Consider the following 19,541-nt stretch of genomic DNA (forward strand, 5'->3'; position numbering starts at 1 on the left):
GAAAATAAACAGAACCGATTGAAATAATCCGTCGAAAAATTTTAACCCTAGCCTCATTACTGTTGGGAGAAAAAAAAAACTGAAGCCTTTCTCGTTTGGCGCTGGGGATAATGGAAGATTTTTTTGGCGGAAAAGTTGGCGGTGGGGAAAATGGAAGATTTTTTTGGCGGGAAAGTTAGTTTTTAATTAATAATTAAAATTCTAATTAAAAATTCGAAAAAAGAAACCTCAGGTGCACACTCCCAACCTCCAAGGTATACATGTACCAAATTTGGTAGCTGTATGTCAAACGGTCTGGCCTGTAGAGCGCCAACACACACACACACACACACACATTGAGCTTTATTATAAGTATAGATATAGATTATTATTTATTTTACTCAAGAAAGAAAAGAAGGAGGGAAACGCAGGCTAAAGTTTGAGCTTTCAGGTGGAAGAATCAAAATCCCATATCACTGATTGTTTAGCTTGTATGTGGTTTTGTGGCCCATTTAATCTCTAAGAAGGAGTTAAGTATGACATGCCTTATGTTGGTGAGGCACACAATACGGAAAATGGAATATTGGCTCTAATATTGTTTTTTTACCTAATTGTATTTGAAAATTTTAAGATCATGTTTTCATAACTTTAATATGGCTTCAAGCAAGATGTGATTTTATCAAACCAAATAGAAACTTATACTCATCAAACAGAAGTGGTTATACGTTGTTTTTTTAAAATTATAATAAAATTTTATTTTTCATTGATTTTAATTTTATTTTTCATTTGATTTGTATTCATTAGTTAATCTTTACAGTTATTACATTGAAAAATTTTACTTTCTTTTTTTAAGCTCGTGTGATCTTTCTTCTTTTAATTCATGGCATTGTTGGTCTACTTTTTGTTTATTGCTGTTCTTTTGTTGCACAATCGGCATCAGCTGGTTACATGTATGTCTTTCTGTATCATATGTTAGGTATGTATTCAAAAATTGTTGTTACAACATCTTTTTTTCCCCCCTAATTAATTTCTTAGTATTTATGGATACGCTCAAAAATAGAACAGGGTGAGCAATCAACAGGGAATGGTCAAGGAATTCCATTAATATCAGAAAAATTTATTCTAAAATTGGATTTTTTTTAAAAAATTTCGATAACTTATAATCGTAGTCGACCATTCTTTGGAGTAACAACCGCATATAAATAGCAAAATTTACCTAAACAAATTAACAATAAGTACACATGTTTCGAATCAAAATAGTGCGGATCGAAAAGACAAGGACAAAACAAGAAATACAGCAAATGCAATCTGATGTGCAACAAAAAACAAGGCCTAACAAAGTACTATTGAAATGCGCTTATATTATTCATTGTACATCACCTTTGCAAGGTAAAATCATCAAAAAGTTTTAGTCTCGAATCTCTGAAACAATCAGTACTCAAAATCCATTTAGAAAATCTCTTGCTTATAATATAAATCTTGTTTATAATATATATATATATATATATATATATATATATATATATATATATATATATATATATATATATATATCGAGAGAGAGAGAGAAAATCAATAACACAGGCTAAATATGTACATTTACACTGTATGAAATAGCGAATTTAAATTAATGTAATATATTTGGTGTTATTTTCTTTCACCTGTTTCTCATTTTCTGTTCTTAAATATTTTTTTCTGTTAGTTGAATTATTATTCAGTCCTGATTTGGTTGTCAGTGAACAATAGGAAAAGTAGTGGAAGATGATAGATTCCACTAGAAGGAAATTGATTATTTCATTCTTTAGCACCCTATCAATGTGCTTGCGATTTTATGTTACATTTTTCATAAATGAATCTGAGGTATTCAATTATGAGAAAAGACTGTCTAAGCAATTACACGTCTTCCAGTATATTGTATATCCTGATTAGTATGTTTTCAAGAATTGAGGAAATTTTTACAAAAATAATGCTTTTCTAAAACATAATTATTGAATTTTTGTTTTTGTTTCAGATCGTTAAATTTTTTATTCTGTATTGATTTTAGAAAGAGTGGAATACTATTTTTCATATACTATTATATTGTACTGTACAATACTTAAGAGGAAAGAAATGAAACAAAATCATCAATCAAAATCATAATTTTAGATATTTCTGAAAAATAATCGGGGAAACTCTTTATAAAACTTGGAAATAGCTGGGAAAAATCAGGGTTAATCGAACAGCAGAAATGCTAACCAACCTATAAAAAAAATAAGGAAAGGACTGCATTTGGCTACATATTACATAAATGATGCGAAATCTTACCCACCAACACTGAATTATCAGCTAATGCTTTCTGCACCATTAAGCATTTAGAAATTTTAATATTTGATAACTTAAATAATATTTTAGTATGTAATAAATAAGATATACTTTTCAGTTAAACAATTTCATATGTTTGTTGAAATAATCTGTTTTTTTACTACTTACAAAGCGAACTTATGGAAGCGAATTTACTACTTATGGAACTTTACTACTTATGAAAGCGACTACTACTTTACTACTTATGGAACTTTACTACTTATGAAAGCGACTACTACTTTACTACTTATGGAAGCAATATATATATATACTCGTGTATTTTTGAGAGGGAGAGATAATAACTACATAACAAATTGTTGGACAAAATTTACCAAATAATTTGGTTGCTCCAGAACACAATATTTTGGAGGGATGATTGTGCAACTCTCTGCACATATTTAAAAAATTTTTATTCGAATTTTAATTAATCTAAACAAAATTTTGCTGTAGGTCAAGTATCATCAATTCATAGTTCAATAGTTTTCTTGCAATAATCAAACAGCTGGTCAATTTTACAGCTTCACAACTAAGATTTAAGATTACAATATTAGCAAATTAATGCTTATAGTTTTTTAAAGACTCATTTCAATTTAAAATCACAAAATTTAAAGAGAAAATATGCCAGAAATAAAGTTATTAGCAGAAGAATGTTAAATGTTTAAAATCGCATGCATTCATAAAATTTTAAGCAAGATTATTCACTTACGGAAGATTTCTTTTTAGTTTATTTTCTGTTATATATATTATTGTTTTATTTAACATTTTATCCTTTATTTAATTGCATATTTTAATTTACAGGTCTTGTTATTCAATTTTCAATTTCTGTTCTGGAACCTAACATTTCGAGAAACACGTATGAGAATTTGGATTATTTATTTTCATTTTTTCTGCCATGTTACGCTTTTGTACAAGGATTCTTAAACCTGTATAAAAACTGTATAAATAATCAGGGATGTAACAATGAAAAAATATTAATGTCTTGTGAACAAAATGGAAAATTCTCCGACTATTATGAATTGCGTTGTTGCAAGGGTAAGTCTCAGAGTGATTAGAAAAAAGTTTTTGTTTTTTTTAGTAAAGTATGAATCAATAAACAGACTAACTCAGTATTATTCCTACTCCTATAAGCATTTGAAGAAATAGTTCTTTTTTTATTTTAAGTAATATATCATTTTCAATTAAAAAAAAGTCCAAATAGATATAAGGAAAAGCTTTAATTATTTTGGATTTCATTTCAAAACTTGTATTGGACATCAAGTTTTTAAAGCTTTACTTTAATTGTATTCGCAAGCTCCCTTTTTACTTTCTCGTATACATAGTATAGAGAAAATATAGTAATCGACAGAAAATTCAAACTCGAGATTTTGACGAATTTCCACGTTTTAGATTTCCCTGAGCTCGAAAAACACATTTTTGGAAAATGTGCGTCTGTCTGTCTCTAACAAATATAACTCAAAAACGCTTTGAGCTAGAAAGATGAAATTTGGTATACGGTCTTTACACCACGTTTGTAGGTTTCTACCAAATTTTGAGCAAAATCTGTTCAGAGGAAGTCCGTCTGTCCGGCTGCTTGAATATGAGTAAATATGATAATAACAAAACGAAGAAAGCTTGATAAGTAAAATTCGTCACACAGATTTAACATCTATAGCAATAGACACCTGTCAAATTTGAGCCAAATCCAACAGCTGGTTGACTGTCTGTCGGTCTATTCTTTCAGAAATATTCAAACGCGATAATTCAAAAACGCAAAGACTTAAATATATCAAATTTGATATGGGAATTTGTGACGACAAGTGTAGTTTTGTGTCAAATGTTTGTTTCAATCGGTTGGGAAAAACGCGCCTAAACACAAATTCGATTTTCGAATGCGCTTAATGCATGCAGATATTAATCACCAAATAACTCGCCAAGGATGACACAATTGATTCAGTAAAAATGCTGAATTTAAGCCAAAAATTAATATTTCATAGCTGTTGTACGCTACTGCCATGTAAGGCGTCTTTTAGCATGGCAAGTTTATTAGAGAGTATGCGAGGAAATTTTGGAGAGACCACTACCACTGGTTAAATGCGTTTATATTAGTAAATTGGATCAATATGCAATGCTTCTGGGATAATTCGAGATTCATTTCTTTATTACTATAGTTTTGGCCCATCAAGAGTTTTGAATTTTATTCCCCCCCCCCCCAGAAGAATGATCATGAATATATCTTAGAAGTTACGTAAATTTGAGATATATTATATAGAAGATTAACTAATATTATGACATTTTCTTTTCTAGAGACATGTGGTAACAAGTGCTATCGGTGGGAGGAGAATTTTTTTGCATGGAAATCGCCTGGAATCGGAAAACATATTGTTTTTCCTTTTGTACAAATAGCTATCTTTACTATTATTATCGTTTTATATGAACGCAAAGTGTTCAGTCGTTTGATGATAAAATTGTTGAACACTTTGCTAATAAAAAAGAAACCGTCAGAGGAAGAAATGAGAGAACCTGAGAGTAGCAACAGTGAAAATTCACTCAGAAGCAACGAGTGCTTGGTAGTAAGAGAATTAACGAAATATTTCAAAAAAGAATGTGCGATTGATAATTTAATGTTCTCCGTAAGTAGAGGCGAAACCTTCGGACTTGTTGGTAAAAAGAATGCAGGAAAAACGACCATCGTGGATATAATCGCAGGAAATTTGTTGATGTCCCATGGACGTGTATATATAAATGGAAAAGAGAATACACAGGTTTTTATTTTTTTTCTCTCTTTTTAATATATTTTTTATAATTCATAAAATAAATTAATCTTTTTTGGGCAGCATTTATTATTGATATTATAATATTCAAATGATTCTTCATGCAGTAACACTTCATTAGGTGCTTTTCTTTTTTCTTCTATCTTCTTTCTTTTCGCCACAGAATATCCGGAACTTGGATAGGATTCCCTGTCAGTTAAGTGGATGTACGTGGTAAGATTTATTAAGGAAAAAAAGTATTACAGTTTACATATAGTACAAAAAAACACAACAACTGTAAAACTATACATTATATAATGATGGGAAAGGAAGTATTTGGTGGGGAGTACAAGAATTTTGACGAAGTTAAGGTTTCTTGGAAAAGGGTTTAATTGAGGAAGGAGACAAAAATTTATTCAGGACTTGGATCTGAGGAGATCAAATCTTCGTTACCTTGTAGAAACTGCTCTCGATTTCTAATTTTGATTTCGGACATCTTGTTTCCCATAACGTTGATCCACCAGTTTCGTTCGAGGTCGTGGGTGGGTTTGTTAAGATGAAAAGATGTCCTGCGGTGAACACTTCACCGCAGCCGCAGTGATCCGATCTTTTAATATAAATCTTTTGAAGTACGAAGGGAAAGGACCATGGCCAGTTGCAAAGATTAAATCTAACCTGTTTCAAAATGCTGGGTTAAAGGAAAGTTTCGGAATAATTTGGTACATGTTTCCACCAGTTGAGCCGTTCTTCATAAGGTATCGATTATTCTATTTAAAACTTAATATCACCATTCATAATAATATTAAGATTAAAATTTAATTAAGATACAAATCTGGACTGTACTTGTAGTCATGATTTTAATACAAGTATTCAGTCCAAACTGATTTGATTAAATTATTATCGATTTGCTAAAACTTGAAAATGCTGCAGGTGGGGTGTATGAAAATCAAAGGGACCAATCAAATCAGACCCTTATCTCTAGAACAAAGCTCAAAATCAATTTAGTTGTATGTCCGCATCTGTGTATATGGCATGTCTGAATCTGGATTTTTATCATCAGTTCTTTAACAACATTTTATATTTCTAATCTTCTTATTACCTATTTTGCCTACGTACCATTTACAGAAAATATAATACTGCTAATAAATGGGCTGTTGTAAGACTATCTTTAAAAAAATAAAAATTTCTGGATCTTTTAATGATATACGCTTTCATGCTCACATTCTTGAAAAAATATAACTAAATTTAATACTAAAGTTTTTTTTCTAAAAGACCTAAATATTATTTAAATTACACAAGAAAAAAAATACTTTTCAATAATATTTAATAATTGGTACAGCGTCAACAATTCTTAATTCATTACCATTCTTAATTGAGTATTTATAATCACAATTAAATACAGGTAAAGGATTGTGTGTGCGTAAACTCCCTGTTTTTGTGGCAGTCTTAGGCAATTTTATAGGATCACTTAATGATAAAACCAATCGTGACAAGCTGCAGTCCACATTAAAGCAGAATGCTCCCGTAAATTTAAAATTTAAATTGAAGCGAAAGTAATTAAACTTCAATAAAAAAAAAAACTTTTTTTACCGAAACCAGACATGTTTTTTAAACATAAATACGGAAAACAGATTCGGCATTGTAGTCTTATGTGCACTACAGATTTAATCTACACCACAGATTTTTCTTAATTTATGTGATATCTCAAAGAATTACTCAATAAAAATTCTCTCTGATACATTGTAAAATAAAGTTTTTAATTTTATTTTCAAAATTATTTAAATAAAATAAATAACTATATTTCGTTTTATTTCTGTTCATAAATGTATTTCTGAAAAAAAAATACGGTCTAAATTTTAAACAGTCCGCTGTTCCTATGAAATCGTATTCAGCAAAATATTCTTCCCACTCCAACTTTTAAATAAAAAAAAAAAAAAAAAAATCTATCTTCTGCTATCAAATCTGCACGAATTATGAAGTTTTGAATATCACTGTTTTTAGACTACTAACAATTTCATAATTTTAGGTTAATCAGCCTTGGGGAAATTCCGATAGCTGATTGGCATATTTTTGAGACGGTCAATGGAATAGTCTAAAGTCACGAGTTCTAATGAGCTAGTAATATTCAAATTTTCATAACTCATTCAGTTTTAGCCACAATAGAGTAAACCTTTCTTTCTATTTTAAATGTTAGTGTTCCAAGAATATTTTACTAAATATGACTCACATGATGGTGGGTCTGTATAAAGATATAAAGTTTGTAATTCATTATAACATTTATGGACACAAATTGCATTAAATAGTATTCTTTACTTCATTTAAATCATTATTCCTATTAGATGTCTATTATAGACTTACTGACTGTTTAAATATTTGGTGTTGGGATTTAGTTAGATTAGATATTCGATATATATATATATATATATATATATATATATATATATATATATATATATATATATATATATATATATATAATGATATTTAAAACTTAATTTAATCCAAATTAATTTCCAAAACTTTATCTTAATTTAACCCATAGTAACTTCATTCTAAAATATTCTCTTATTTCGTAATCCAATTCCACTTTCGGTTTAATTAATCCCTTTGTAAAATTAATGCACCATCAGTACTACGTATCAAATGAAAGTGATACTTTAGTTGCCCTTGTCAGAGGTCAGCATATGTATTCCATTGGCGCGTGGCCGGAAATCCTATGTTATATAAGGCGAGTGATCATTTGTACGGCCCTTTTGCTTCCTTTTTGCCTTCTTTCTTACTTCAGCTTTTGTGCCACGCTGCGCCTTCTTGTATATAATCATGCTTGCCACTCGGAAAAGAATAAAACGAAATTAAAAATACCAAGTCTCTTCACTGCTTCGAACCTGAATTCTACTTAAACCAAAATATGTTACATATTATTTAGCCGACAGGATTCCGAAATTCATTACATTTATATATGTATATATAGTTTATTTGCCTTAAATAACACAGTATTAATGAATCAATAATACAGGTATTTCAAAAGTCACAGAAACTTTTTTGTTGCATTATTTTTCTCAGAAATATCATGTTCCATATTTATTTCATTTTTTATAGACACGTGCCGAAAATTGCGCGTTTTTAGATTTAATTTACAATAAGGGTTAACTTAATTGTTTAATTTGTGCTTTCGCATGGTGCTGCAACACATTAAATTAATAATAAAAACTAAACTAACTGGTAAAAACTAATTTTCCCGAAGCACACTTAACAGGTTAAATTTGCAGGTTAAACAGGTATAGGTTAAATTTTATTTATTTATTTTTGTTAAATAAATAGTTGGAAAATATGCTTCAAATATTTTTTGTTAAAAATTGATTAAAACAGAAAATTTATATGTTAAAATAGTAGCATCATTGAAAAGATATGCATGAATTTTAAGATGTAAAAATTATTTTTGTATTTTAATATTTTTGGAAATTGTTGTGGAAAATCATAAAAAGTTTGCTTAATTTTTAATTAATTAAAATTTAAAAAAACCCGCATCGGATTGTATATATCCACCCTCTAAACTATATGTATGCCAAATTCTATATCTTCAATTTTGACGGCCTGACTCATAGTAAACCAAAACATATCTCTATTATATGTAAAGATAAAGATGAATTACCATTTCATCTATGTACCTTGATTTCCTATCTAAATGTATAACTAATATTCGAAGCTTCGGCTAAACTTCAGATCTCAGTTTTTTGTCAAAATTACAGTTACGATTTTCCCCTCTCCTAGAGAAACGCTAGTGCAAATATTTTAAAAATTCCTTCATTATATCTTCTATCTGTGATAAGTTATATGTGGCTTCATTCACTATTATCAATGCCATCGGTATTAATTTTAACCATTTATTTTTTCATTAGTTATTCAGTGAGAGTAGACCAATTAAGGATTTTTCATGATTAGTAATTCAACCACTAAGCAAATGCTAATAAAAGTTTAAGAACAAAATGTTTCACGCGGTGTCGTATAAAGGTTAAGAAATTTATTGTGATGACCACAGTATCCTTAGTAGAGTTAAAAATTAAGCAAGCATTTTGATATCTCCCATTGAATATTTTCGTGATAACAATTTTTATTAACAGGTCGAGAAAAAAATTGGATTTTGTCCTGAAGCTGATGCCTTATTTGGATTTTTAACGGGAGAAGAGACTTTGTTGTTGTTTGCTAATTTGAGAGGTATCCCACAGTCACAGATTTCGAATTGTATCTATCATTTAAGCAAACTTTTAGACTTAGATCATCTCTTGAAGCATATGGTTCAGAACTACAGGTGAGCATTTATATTATTTTATAAATGTGCGTAAATTCGTGCTAAATATATCTAAAAGTGATGGCTTTTATAGAGAGAATCACGTGTAATTAATTAATCATACATTCCGACTTGTCTTTTGTGTTAGTGGAGCTCAGAAGGAACTGACAGATATTCGGAAGGTAATCAATCTCTTGTGAAGTTCCCATTAGTGTTTCAGACATTATTGCAAACAATCCAAAACGTAAATTTTTTATTTGGTCAGGACTATTTAAATTGTAACTTAAAAAAAAATAACAGTATTATACATTGTCATTGCAGTATGCCATCCTTTCTAAATTAAACGATCGGAAAAGTTTTATTTAAAAAAACCATGTGCAATTCGTGTCTATCGAGTACAGGAATCTATAGGCCGTATCAGACAGGTGATTATCTTTTATAGCTTCGTGGACTATTTCTGTATCTGTAAGGAGTTCTATGTACTGTGTTCATCCAAATGATATGTGGATGATAGCAATGGAAAAATTGTGTCTGAAATTCAACCAACTCAATTGTTCCCGACGATGACGTAGTTGGCCAGAGAAAAAAAAAGGCGATAAATTAACCATAAAGTGGAGCTGTCATATAAATTTACTAGACTATAAATATGCACCTGACATCACAACATACTCTTTCGATTCTCATTTATCCACGAACTTGTAAACTATTATATCCCTTTTGATAAGCAGCAATATCATCTTAAAGCCTTATCTGGCCGGACCTTACCTAATCGGAGTAGGAAGTGCATCTAGAAAACGTGAGCAGTCTCTTGTCAAAAGCACAGCACGTGTGGTTCTCGCTGCATAAACCATTGCTTTTAGCCTGACCTTGTAAACTTTTTTAGATTTGAATGCAATGATTAATTGATCAGAAAGAACAATGAGTGGGATATTTAGCAAATAATCATATACGATAAGAAACCAGTCTTGGAGTATGAAATAAATATTAAAATTCAACTATGATAAGAAGTTAGCAAGTTCCTAAATGAAAGGGAATAATGTCATTTCATTATGTTGCATACAAATTCGTATTGAACTGATTCTGAGCCCCTGACAGAATTGTAAAAGTTGCATCCCCTTCCCCAAAGGGCTACATTTTTCTTGATTTTTTTTTATTTCTCTTATAATACCCCAAAAATTACCTTCTTGTTTTTTAATTTTTTTTTCATATAGATTTGTAAATTTTTAATTTTATAAGTAAGTTTAATGAGAGTTATATATTCTTAAAAAATAATAACTTAATGAATTATATTGATAAAAAAATGCAATGAGCACAACAAATGAAATGTACTGTGGCAGTAAAAATATTACAAATTGTGTACATTTCTGAAGAATGTTCTATTTGTAAGTTTTTAAATTATGGGCTTGAAAAATTGATTATTTATTATAGATTAATTCCGACACTTTTTGCTCTTTGTTCTTTCTGATGCTTGACTTCTACTCAGTCTGAAGTAATAAGTAGCAGAGGGAAAACGGAAGTAATGTACTTTTGGTGCGCCAGTTAAGCAGCAAAAAAATATAGCTTAAAAGCGCTTAAGGTGAATTTCTGATGCAAGTTTGTGTTTTTTTTTTTCCGTTATATTATTAGCCATTTTTTCCCCTACAGTTTTCCAAATTTAGGTTTGTTGACTTTTTTTTTATTTTACCATGTTTTTTTGTGTAAATATCCATCATTTTAATGCTATACTCAGTGAAAAAGAAAGAAAAAAAAAAATGCAGGGACGCCAAAACGGCAATTTATAGCCAAGCATGGAATGCCTGAATCTATCTTATAAAATTGTGGTAAGCATAAATCAATCTCTTTCTGCACATGCGTTGTCTTACTGGCCATCTTATAACTGGCCGAGTGTAAATCCACCTTAAGAGGTTATATTATAACGGAAATTCGCATTACCTCTAAACAGGCGAGCAGCCGATTTCACCTTAGATATACCATATAGAAAATGAGTTGTCATAATGCTCTGTTGTTGGATGGGTTTTTTTTTTTTGTATTGTGTTATAGGATGATTGATCTTACTTAATTTGATTATAATTCTTATAAAAGCAAGCTTCCATTTTCTTTCATTCATAATTTTCTCAGTTCATCTACCAAAAGAAAACTAAGCGTGGCAATTTCTCTGCTCGGAACACCATCATTAATCATTTTGGATGAGCCAACAAAGAAAATGGATCCAGCGTCTTGTAGATTTGTGTGGAATGCTTTACTGCAAGCCTCAAACGCTGGTTGTACGATTCTGCTGGCAACTCAAAGGTGATGTTCAGTCGTTATTTTAATAAGACAGCGCGAATCTATCAAAGTAATATTATTGTTTTAAGTAATCAGGAAAATCAAAGAACCTACCCCCCAGCACTAACTACTGGGCCGATTTCGTCAATTTTTATTTTACTTTAAAGTTCATTACCACTAGATATGTGATAAATGATCGCAACACCACTAGCTACTATTTTCGCGTGTAATTTCAAAAATTTTATTTCTTTATGCATTCTTTTTTGGAGGAGAAGTGCGACGGAATTCCATAACTATGGTACTGATTACAACACTTTTGTACATTAATGCTGACGATTTTTAGAAACGCCATCCTCCGCTATTCTCCATTTACAAAGAATATTGTAAAATAGAACTGATAGAACCTCCAGTGTCATCAACGAATTCGATTTCGCCAAATTTCTTCTCATATATTTTTTAAATTATTAGAAAAATGTGAGAGCTAGTCCCCCAATGGTCGGTCCAACTTCATCATTCTTTTATATTACCTGAAAGCTCATGACCCCTAGATATGTCAATGATTTTCATCTTCCCCCATAAACTCCCATTTTCAAGAGATATTGCAAATTAAAAGTCAGAGTATTTCTCCCTAAAATAACTGTATCAATTTTTTATATTCTAACGAATTATGAACATGCGATTGCTAGAAGAGCCATTTCTTCCATATATTTGATTTTTGACAAATCATTTTGTCGAGAGTCCTGAAGTATGAAATTTTGAATAAATATATGATCAACAATGTTGTATAAAATCTTTTCGTATTGTCATTAGAGTATAATAGAGAGTAGGAATTGTTTTGAAACAAATCTATATGACGAAGGAAACGATTTTTATACTATGTATTTTATGCATGTTATATAAATAATCGCTGCAAAAATCACGTATAGTAAACGAAGTTTTGTTGCAATGGTTGGAACCATTATCAACTATATCATTTAGTGACAAATGCAATGATTTGATAGGCGATGTTGCTATCCATATAAATGTTTGCATCAATAAAATAATTTAACGGCAAATGATATTTTGATATAACAGTGATAAAATATTCTTTTGGGGAAGTTTTTGTCAGAGATTAGCGCTTTGCATTAAAAAAATGAAATTAAGTTGCCAACTAATTAATAAAGACGGTGATAAATAGATAAAATAAAATTCGGTTATTTTGAAAACGACATAAAATACAATTTTTAATTTGCATTAATACTTCACAGAGAACTTGATAACAAGTAATTCGTAGACAAAGATACATAGTGAACAGCATTCAAAATATTCCTGCTGGGATATCATAGATTCGAAATATTTTTGATGAGACTGAAAAACATTTTCGTGGCACAGTTAATATATAACAAATTGAATTTTGATGCAAAGATTTTTATTAGACAAATTTCCACGCTATACATATACTATTTATTCTACAGCCTAGAAATGTGCCGCAAGTATTGTAAATATTTTCATTGAATATTGAGTTTATAGTTCGTTATCATATGAATGTAAGAAGAACTTTATATCATGACATTCATGATCTAAAGCTCTGCCTACATTTTAAATCATAACATTTATTTGATGATTCATTCAAGATTGTCTTCATATGCACTTGGCCAATGGCTAATTATAAAAGCAAAAATAATTTTAATTAATTAAAAGCATACGTTAATTTGAAATCAAAATAAAATTTCGAAGTTGAAGAGGCTCTATTGTCTTCAAAGAAAGAAATCTGTTCATGTTCTATTTGGTGACTGTGATGCCTAAGGAATTGGTCCATCCAGTTCTATCCAATCCAGACCATAAGGAATGTCGAAGTAACTTCTAAAACCCCTTTCCAACGGTTGCCTTTACGGATGTAGTCGTAAATTTTCCATCTGACCCATTGCAGGACCATCCACTCCTGTGGACGTCTATCAGGAGTTTCCCGAATAATGTCGACATCAAAAAACCCTGGAAAAACCACAAGAGAGGAGAAAATGTGCCTGTCTGAAGACACGCACTTGCAGTCGCAACGGTACTTAAAACATTGCGGAGAGTTAATTTCCAGGCATTATTGCTAGTAATTTACACGTGCTGATATTATCATGCGTCATTTCCGCGCATGCTCGTAATTAGACTTTTATCCTTATTTTGTCTTTTCTTGTTGCCTTTATAATTTTTTTCAACTGTTTTAGAATTACCTCAAGTTTTGCTACGATTGCTACAAACCCTGAGATAATTATTGTTGTTTTCCCTCCAGAATGGACGAGTGCGAAGCGGTGTGCAATCGCATAGGTATGTTAGCCAGTGGCGTATTAGTTTACACTGGAACTATAGTTGACCTTAAGAAAAAGTACGAAGGATACACGTTACACGTGGAATTGATGCATAAAAGTCTGTCCAGTCGCGCCATGACCTCAAGATCGAATACCGAAGAAGCCAGGATATGGATTGAAGATTGGTTTCCAGAAGCAATTTTAAAAGCCGACCTCCCCAATTCTTTATATTACTACATCCCCCATTGTGAGATACAGTGGTCGCTGTTTTTCAGAACCATGGAGAATGCTAAACGGCAGTATAAAATCTGTCATTATTTTATCAACAGAACTACTCTGGAAGAAATATTGTTCTATGCAACTACTGTCAGCACCGTGAAAGAGAAAATGATCACAGAATATTTAAAGGAAAGGATGAAATAGAAGGAGAATATAATTTTTCTTTCACAGACAGCAGTAATTATTCCTCAAAAGAATTGCTATTGTTATTTTCTAGATTTCTGCGTAAAATTCAAAATGGCGACTTTTGTAAAACCGTTCTAAATTCTCTTTTGAAGAAAAAGAGTTCTTATTGTCTTTGTCTTTTTTTTTTTTTTTGTATAAAATTTGAATTGCGATTTTTGAAAAGCCATTCTAAATTGTTTCATGTTTAACTGACTATGATAATAAAAGTGTTTTTCTCTTATGGCAACTCAGCCATAGTCTAATAATGGTACTAAGCTCACTAACACTTTCATATTACTATTGCAGTGATAGTATATTAACAAATTCTGTTTAATTATCCTGTATGTATATGTATATGTTCAGGAGAGATTACTTTTTGAATTTTCTTTTATCATTTACTCCAATAAAAAATACTATGAAACTCTAGAAAGAGGTTTTTCCTCAATTAACTTAGAGATTAATCTGTAAATAGCTTTAACTGCTTATATTTCAATTCTAAATCCTTGTTGTGAGAACCCGTCCCTCAAGGTACGGAATGCCGATGCCAATTGTCAAAACACATTCTGATTGATTGCCTACAATTTATTTCACAACGCATCCGGTGCTTTCAGCCTTCCTCTATTATTTTAAAAGACATTTTTCACAAAATTAACCACCCGCATCTTTTTACTTTCTTAATTTTTTTTTCCATTTGATCTAATTAAAAATTGTTCAGTCTTAAAGTTTTCTTACTGCCTTTTACCGTATACCATAAACATTGACAAATCATGGCAAATGATAAGATTTTATCTAAGAGTTTATAAAACCAATTTTTATTGCATACCATAGGTTTGGCGTAGCATGATCAGGAATGGTTTTTGCGCCACTAAACTCCGCTAAATCAAATGAAAAACAAATTGTAAATCCAAGAAGTTTTCTTTGAAATAGAAGAGAAATTTATTTTTGGATTGATTTTTTTTTCATCCAATTTATTTTTATTTTTTGAATGTGTATATATGTATATCTTTTTAGGCTTGTGTTATTTTGTTGCATTTTTTTAAAATTTATTTACTTGAATTTTTCTGGGCTATGTAATATTAATTATTTAACTTAAGTAAGACAAATATGTTTTTTGTAGCATAACATAGTTTTGCAGATTCATGGTGAAAAAGAAGAAACATTTGGAATTAACTTCAATTTATTTCTTCACGGGAATCATAATTTGTAAAAGGGAAAGAAGATCGATGATTGAGGGTAGAGACATGCCCGTTCACATCGCGATACAAGCACAAAAGATTAATTCCCTTCAGTGATTTTACTATGAGATTCTGATAAGGATTTTTTTGACACTTGTAAATTCAGGAAAGGGAATTTTGGGTATCTTTGCAAAGCAATACGTAGATGTTAGGGTCATGGTGTGTGATTTAACAACTCAGCAATTTTTTTAGAGCGTGTGTTTCTTAAAAGCGCTACTAAATATCTTACTAAATTTGAATATTTTTATAACCAATTAGAAAGCCAATGTACAAACATTTCGACAGATATATATTACACAAAAATATATATTATATGTATTACATAATTTTCTGATTAAAGACAAGCATGTATTGTTTATTTTAAGTTATTAAAGACGAGAAAAAAGGAAAACTAGAAATTATTTTTAAAAAAATATACTAATAGTAGTAATTTTACCGAATCGTTAATACTATATATTTTAAAATTTCATCTTTTTTTTTTTTTTTTTTCGCTTTTTTTTTTTTTTTTCCGTTTTGTAGTATAAACCTGAACTTCTATTTCAAATTTTAAGATTTTCGTTTAGGAGACTGTTCACAATAAAAAAATCTAAAATTAAATTGATTCAAATTAGGAAAGGAATTCCCCAATACATAGAAAGGATTTAGTAGAAAGACGATAAGAATAACTTATGTCACATTGCCAAGTGTTTAATGTCACTTGGCAATTGATTTCCAACATTCAGAGAATTTTTGCAGCATTCATAACTAGAATAATTTAAAATAAAATAAAGAAAACGTTAAACATTATACAAGCATCACAGTCTCCCACAGATGTGAGACAAAACTATAAATTTTGATTACAATAAAATAAAAGTTATGAAAGTAAAATTTAAAAAATAGAGAGGAACAAAAATATAAAATAAATAAACAAATAAAAAGTTATAAAAAGGAAAGGCCGTAATCTGGTGTGTGTAACAAAGAGTATTTATTTCTGAAGTTGGAAAAATAAATCCGATTGACAATCCTCCTGGCAATTTTTGGATTTCCTTCACTAGAACTTTTTGTCTTATAAGTTAAGATAAAGATATTTGCATCTTTTATATTGCTTCTGATGTGTTCCAGCAATGAAAACAGAATGTGTAGTGGTTTCTGCCATTATTGATTGATATTTTTACCATTTCGAAAAATGTAGGATTAAAGTTTGAAATGGAGCAAATATACGGGACAAGGAACATGATTTGTAACTGCTTGAGTAAAAAGAAATCTATTATCTATGCGTGTATGAGGGAAAATTTTAAATTCTTTAAATATTTCACAGCCGAATCTTTCTTTATCTTCAATAGATCATCAGCTTTGACATTCAGTTCTTATTAAATTTTAAAATTTAGTCGTAAATGTTCTTCCTGCAATTTTGTTCATATATGTAGATAATTGGGATTGAATGTTGTTTATTGATCAAATGAATGTTTCTAACCGCTTCCAATTATTTGGTTTAGAATTTGCTCATGTTATAAAATATCGTAAAATGAATCGATAATGAAAGTATAATTTTGTGGAAAAGCATTTAGCCTTTAAAATAAGACTAATTAAATCAAATGGAAAGCTGTCAAACTTGTATTATTTTTGATAGTGAAAATAATCAGTTAACCATGGTGTTTGTTAATTATCAACAAAAATATTTGTTTACTTATCTGAAAGTTTTCTGATAATTTTATAACGCTTGCGTTTTGATAATAGTAATATTATCGGGTCTTAAATTTAAATAATGAAGATTGAAATCCATAAATCTGTACATATTTTCAATTAAGAAAAATTGAATTTCTTCAAAGCAAATACGATGCAAGATATTTAACTACTTGTGTTTTGAATGTTTAATGTAGGTAATGAATTTTTGTGACACAGAAATGTCAATGCATATTTTCAAGCGAAACTAATAATAGCAGTAATAGTAAAAAAAATAAGTAAACTATTTGGTCAGATTAAATAAAAATTCTTTATTTAAATTTCTTGCTTGAGTAGCCTCTTAGCTTCCAGGCAACTGCCTCGTTGCCCAAGGAACACCGCGTGGAGGTGGGCTATTCTCGTTCCCCGCCCGCCAGCCAGCCAGCCCTCCCTTCATCGCTGCATCTGATTTCTCTGAGAAGACAGTCTTTAACACAGCATCTGATAATCGATGGCACTTTTTGTAACAACATCTCGATGTCGATGATAGTTTTTGATGCAACATCTGACAACCGAAGAAGACAGTTTTAAACAATATTGGGTAGCTGGCTAAAGTTTTGATGTTAAACTGCCTTCTGCCGTTGCCGGTGTTGAACTGGCAAGTCAAGGGCCACACAAAGTTGGTAGACCTCATTGGATTCCACTACTGGGATTCCTATAGGAGCCTGGCGTGCCGGGAAATTGAGGGCGCAGCATATTTTGTAAATTGTCAAAGACTTGACAATTGGAACATCAACCTTCTGAACTTTAGGAGGAGTAAATTCAAATTTTCAGCTAAATTTTAATATAGGAATTTGTATTTCATTAGTGATAAGTCTTTTAAAGAGAAAAAATCTTAGTATAACTGAATGAAAATAAATATTAACCGTAATTTTTTTTCAATTTTTTAAATATATATATATATGGGGAAGTAACTGATTACATAGATTATTCCAATACGAATACATCAACTTATTAAATTAATTTCTTTCTTCGAAATAGTTATTCTACCGATCTATTTATATTGATCAATATCTTGCTCTGAAAACCGATCATAGATATATTCTTAACTATCTTCAATTTGGTACTTTTCCGTTGCCGGGCGCAAGTGAAAAACCGTCAAATAATGTAGAATTCCGCGAAATTTCTTACGTCAAATGCGCGTTTGGTTCACAATCCGTTAGCCGGGCGCAAGCGAAAAATCGCCAAATAATATAGAATTCCTCCAAATTTCTTACGCCAAATTCGCGTTTGGTTCACATTTGAGCCCGGCTAACGGGAAAGTACCTTCAATTTTCATCGTGTGGTACTAATGTTCTCCCTTCATCTAAATATTAACAATGCTCTTTCTAATTGTGACAGAAATTAAGATGCTAAGATATCGAGTAGGTTTGTAACGTACTTTTGTTAATTTTAAAGATTTAATACTTTTGGAAAAAAAATGACATTTAATGAGCATTTTACCAATTCCCATGTTTTCGAAATATTTTTATATTTGGGTTGTGAAAAAAAGTGCTTTAATAACGGGCTATTCAATAAATTAAAACAAAAAAAATGTACGACGGGGTTGTAGTTTGAATTATATATTTCTGTCCTATACAGGGTGTTGCCGAATTCGACCGACAAATTCAGATAGGTGATAGTAGGCATCAAGAGGATAAAGAATCACCATTCAACTTGGGACCCGAAACGTCGTTTAGGGGGTGAAAATCGCAAATATATAGGGATTCGGCGAACTTTTGGAAACTGTAAAAAATTAATAAAAAAATTACAAATGGTGTTTCAACTATGAATTTTTTTTAAGTGAAAGGACATTCTTAAAGGCAATTTTTCATTTAAGTAAATGCTGATTTGATGAACCAGGGAGTCGTAAATTATTGAAAACGAAAAAGTATCTTAGAACCCTTATCTGCAAAAATATTAAAACTTTAAGAAAAATAAAAGCTTGAAAATATAGGGAATTTTATACTCTTTAATTTGATGTAAGTCTGTAGTGTGAAAACTGAGGAGGGTTTAAGATATTCAAGAGAAACTAAAATGTTTGCCGGGAAACATCGTTGCAACATCGGCACCAATATTTACAGAAGGTATTGAAAAATTCTGAGGAGTAATAGTAGGCAGCATCAAGGAGATAAGAATTTTCAAAGAAATATAAAGTTGCAAACGACGGTGAAATTTATTTGCTGGAATACAAATACAGCATACATTTACAGCAGTGACATTTTAACATAAGAAAGGAGATGATGAGGAACTTTTATAAAAATTGCTCAGTGTTGCGGCCGCGAAGGTCATTACACAACTGACA

The 19,541-nt window shown here is 30.4% G+C and overlaps 1 protein-coding gene across 1 annotated transcript in view; it reads left to right on the forward strand.

The window, feature by feature from the left end:
• The first annotated feature begins 916 nt into the window (after positions 1-916).
• The window catches only part of LOC129965594 (phospholipid-transporting ATPase ABCA3-like), a 40,616-nt gene continuing 21,991 nt past the window's right edge, over positions 917-19,541 (forward strand). Inside the window, exons 1-6 of the mRNA XM_056079625.1 lie at positions 917-955; positions 3,118-3,351; positions 4,603-5,060; positions 9,170-9,357; positions 11,455-11,625; positions 13,862-14,401. Of these exons, the coding sequence (XP_055935600.1) occupies positions 928-955; positions 3,118-3,351; positions 4,603-5,060; positions 9,170-9,357; positions 11,455-11,625; positions 13,862-14,300 (1,518 nt within the window). The 5' untranslated portion in view covers positions 917-927 and the 3' untranslated portion in view covers positions 14,301-14,401. Of the gene's footprint in view, positions 956-3,117; positions 3,352-4,602; positions 5,061-9,169; positions 9,358-11,454; positions 11,626-13,861 lie in introns of the transcript that reaches the window.

Source organism: Argiope bruennichi, chromosome 4 (assembly GCF_947563725.1).
Source record: "Argiope bruennichi chromosome 4, qqArgBrue1.1, whole genome shotgun sequence".
NCBI lineage: Eukaryota > Metazoa > Arthropoda > Arachnida > Araneae > Araneidae > Argiope > Argiope bruennichi.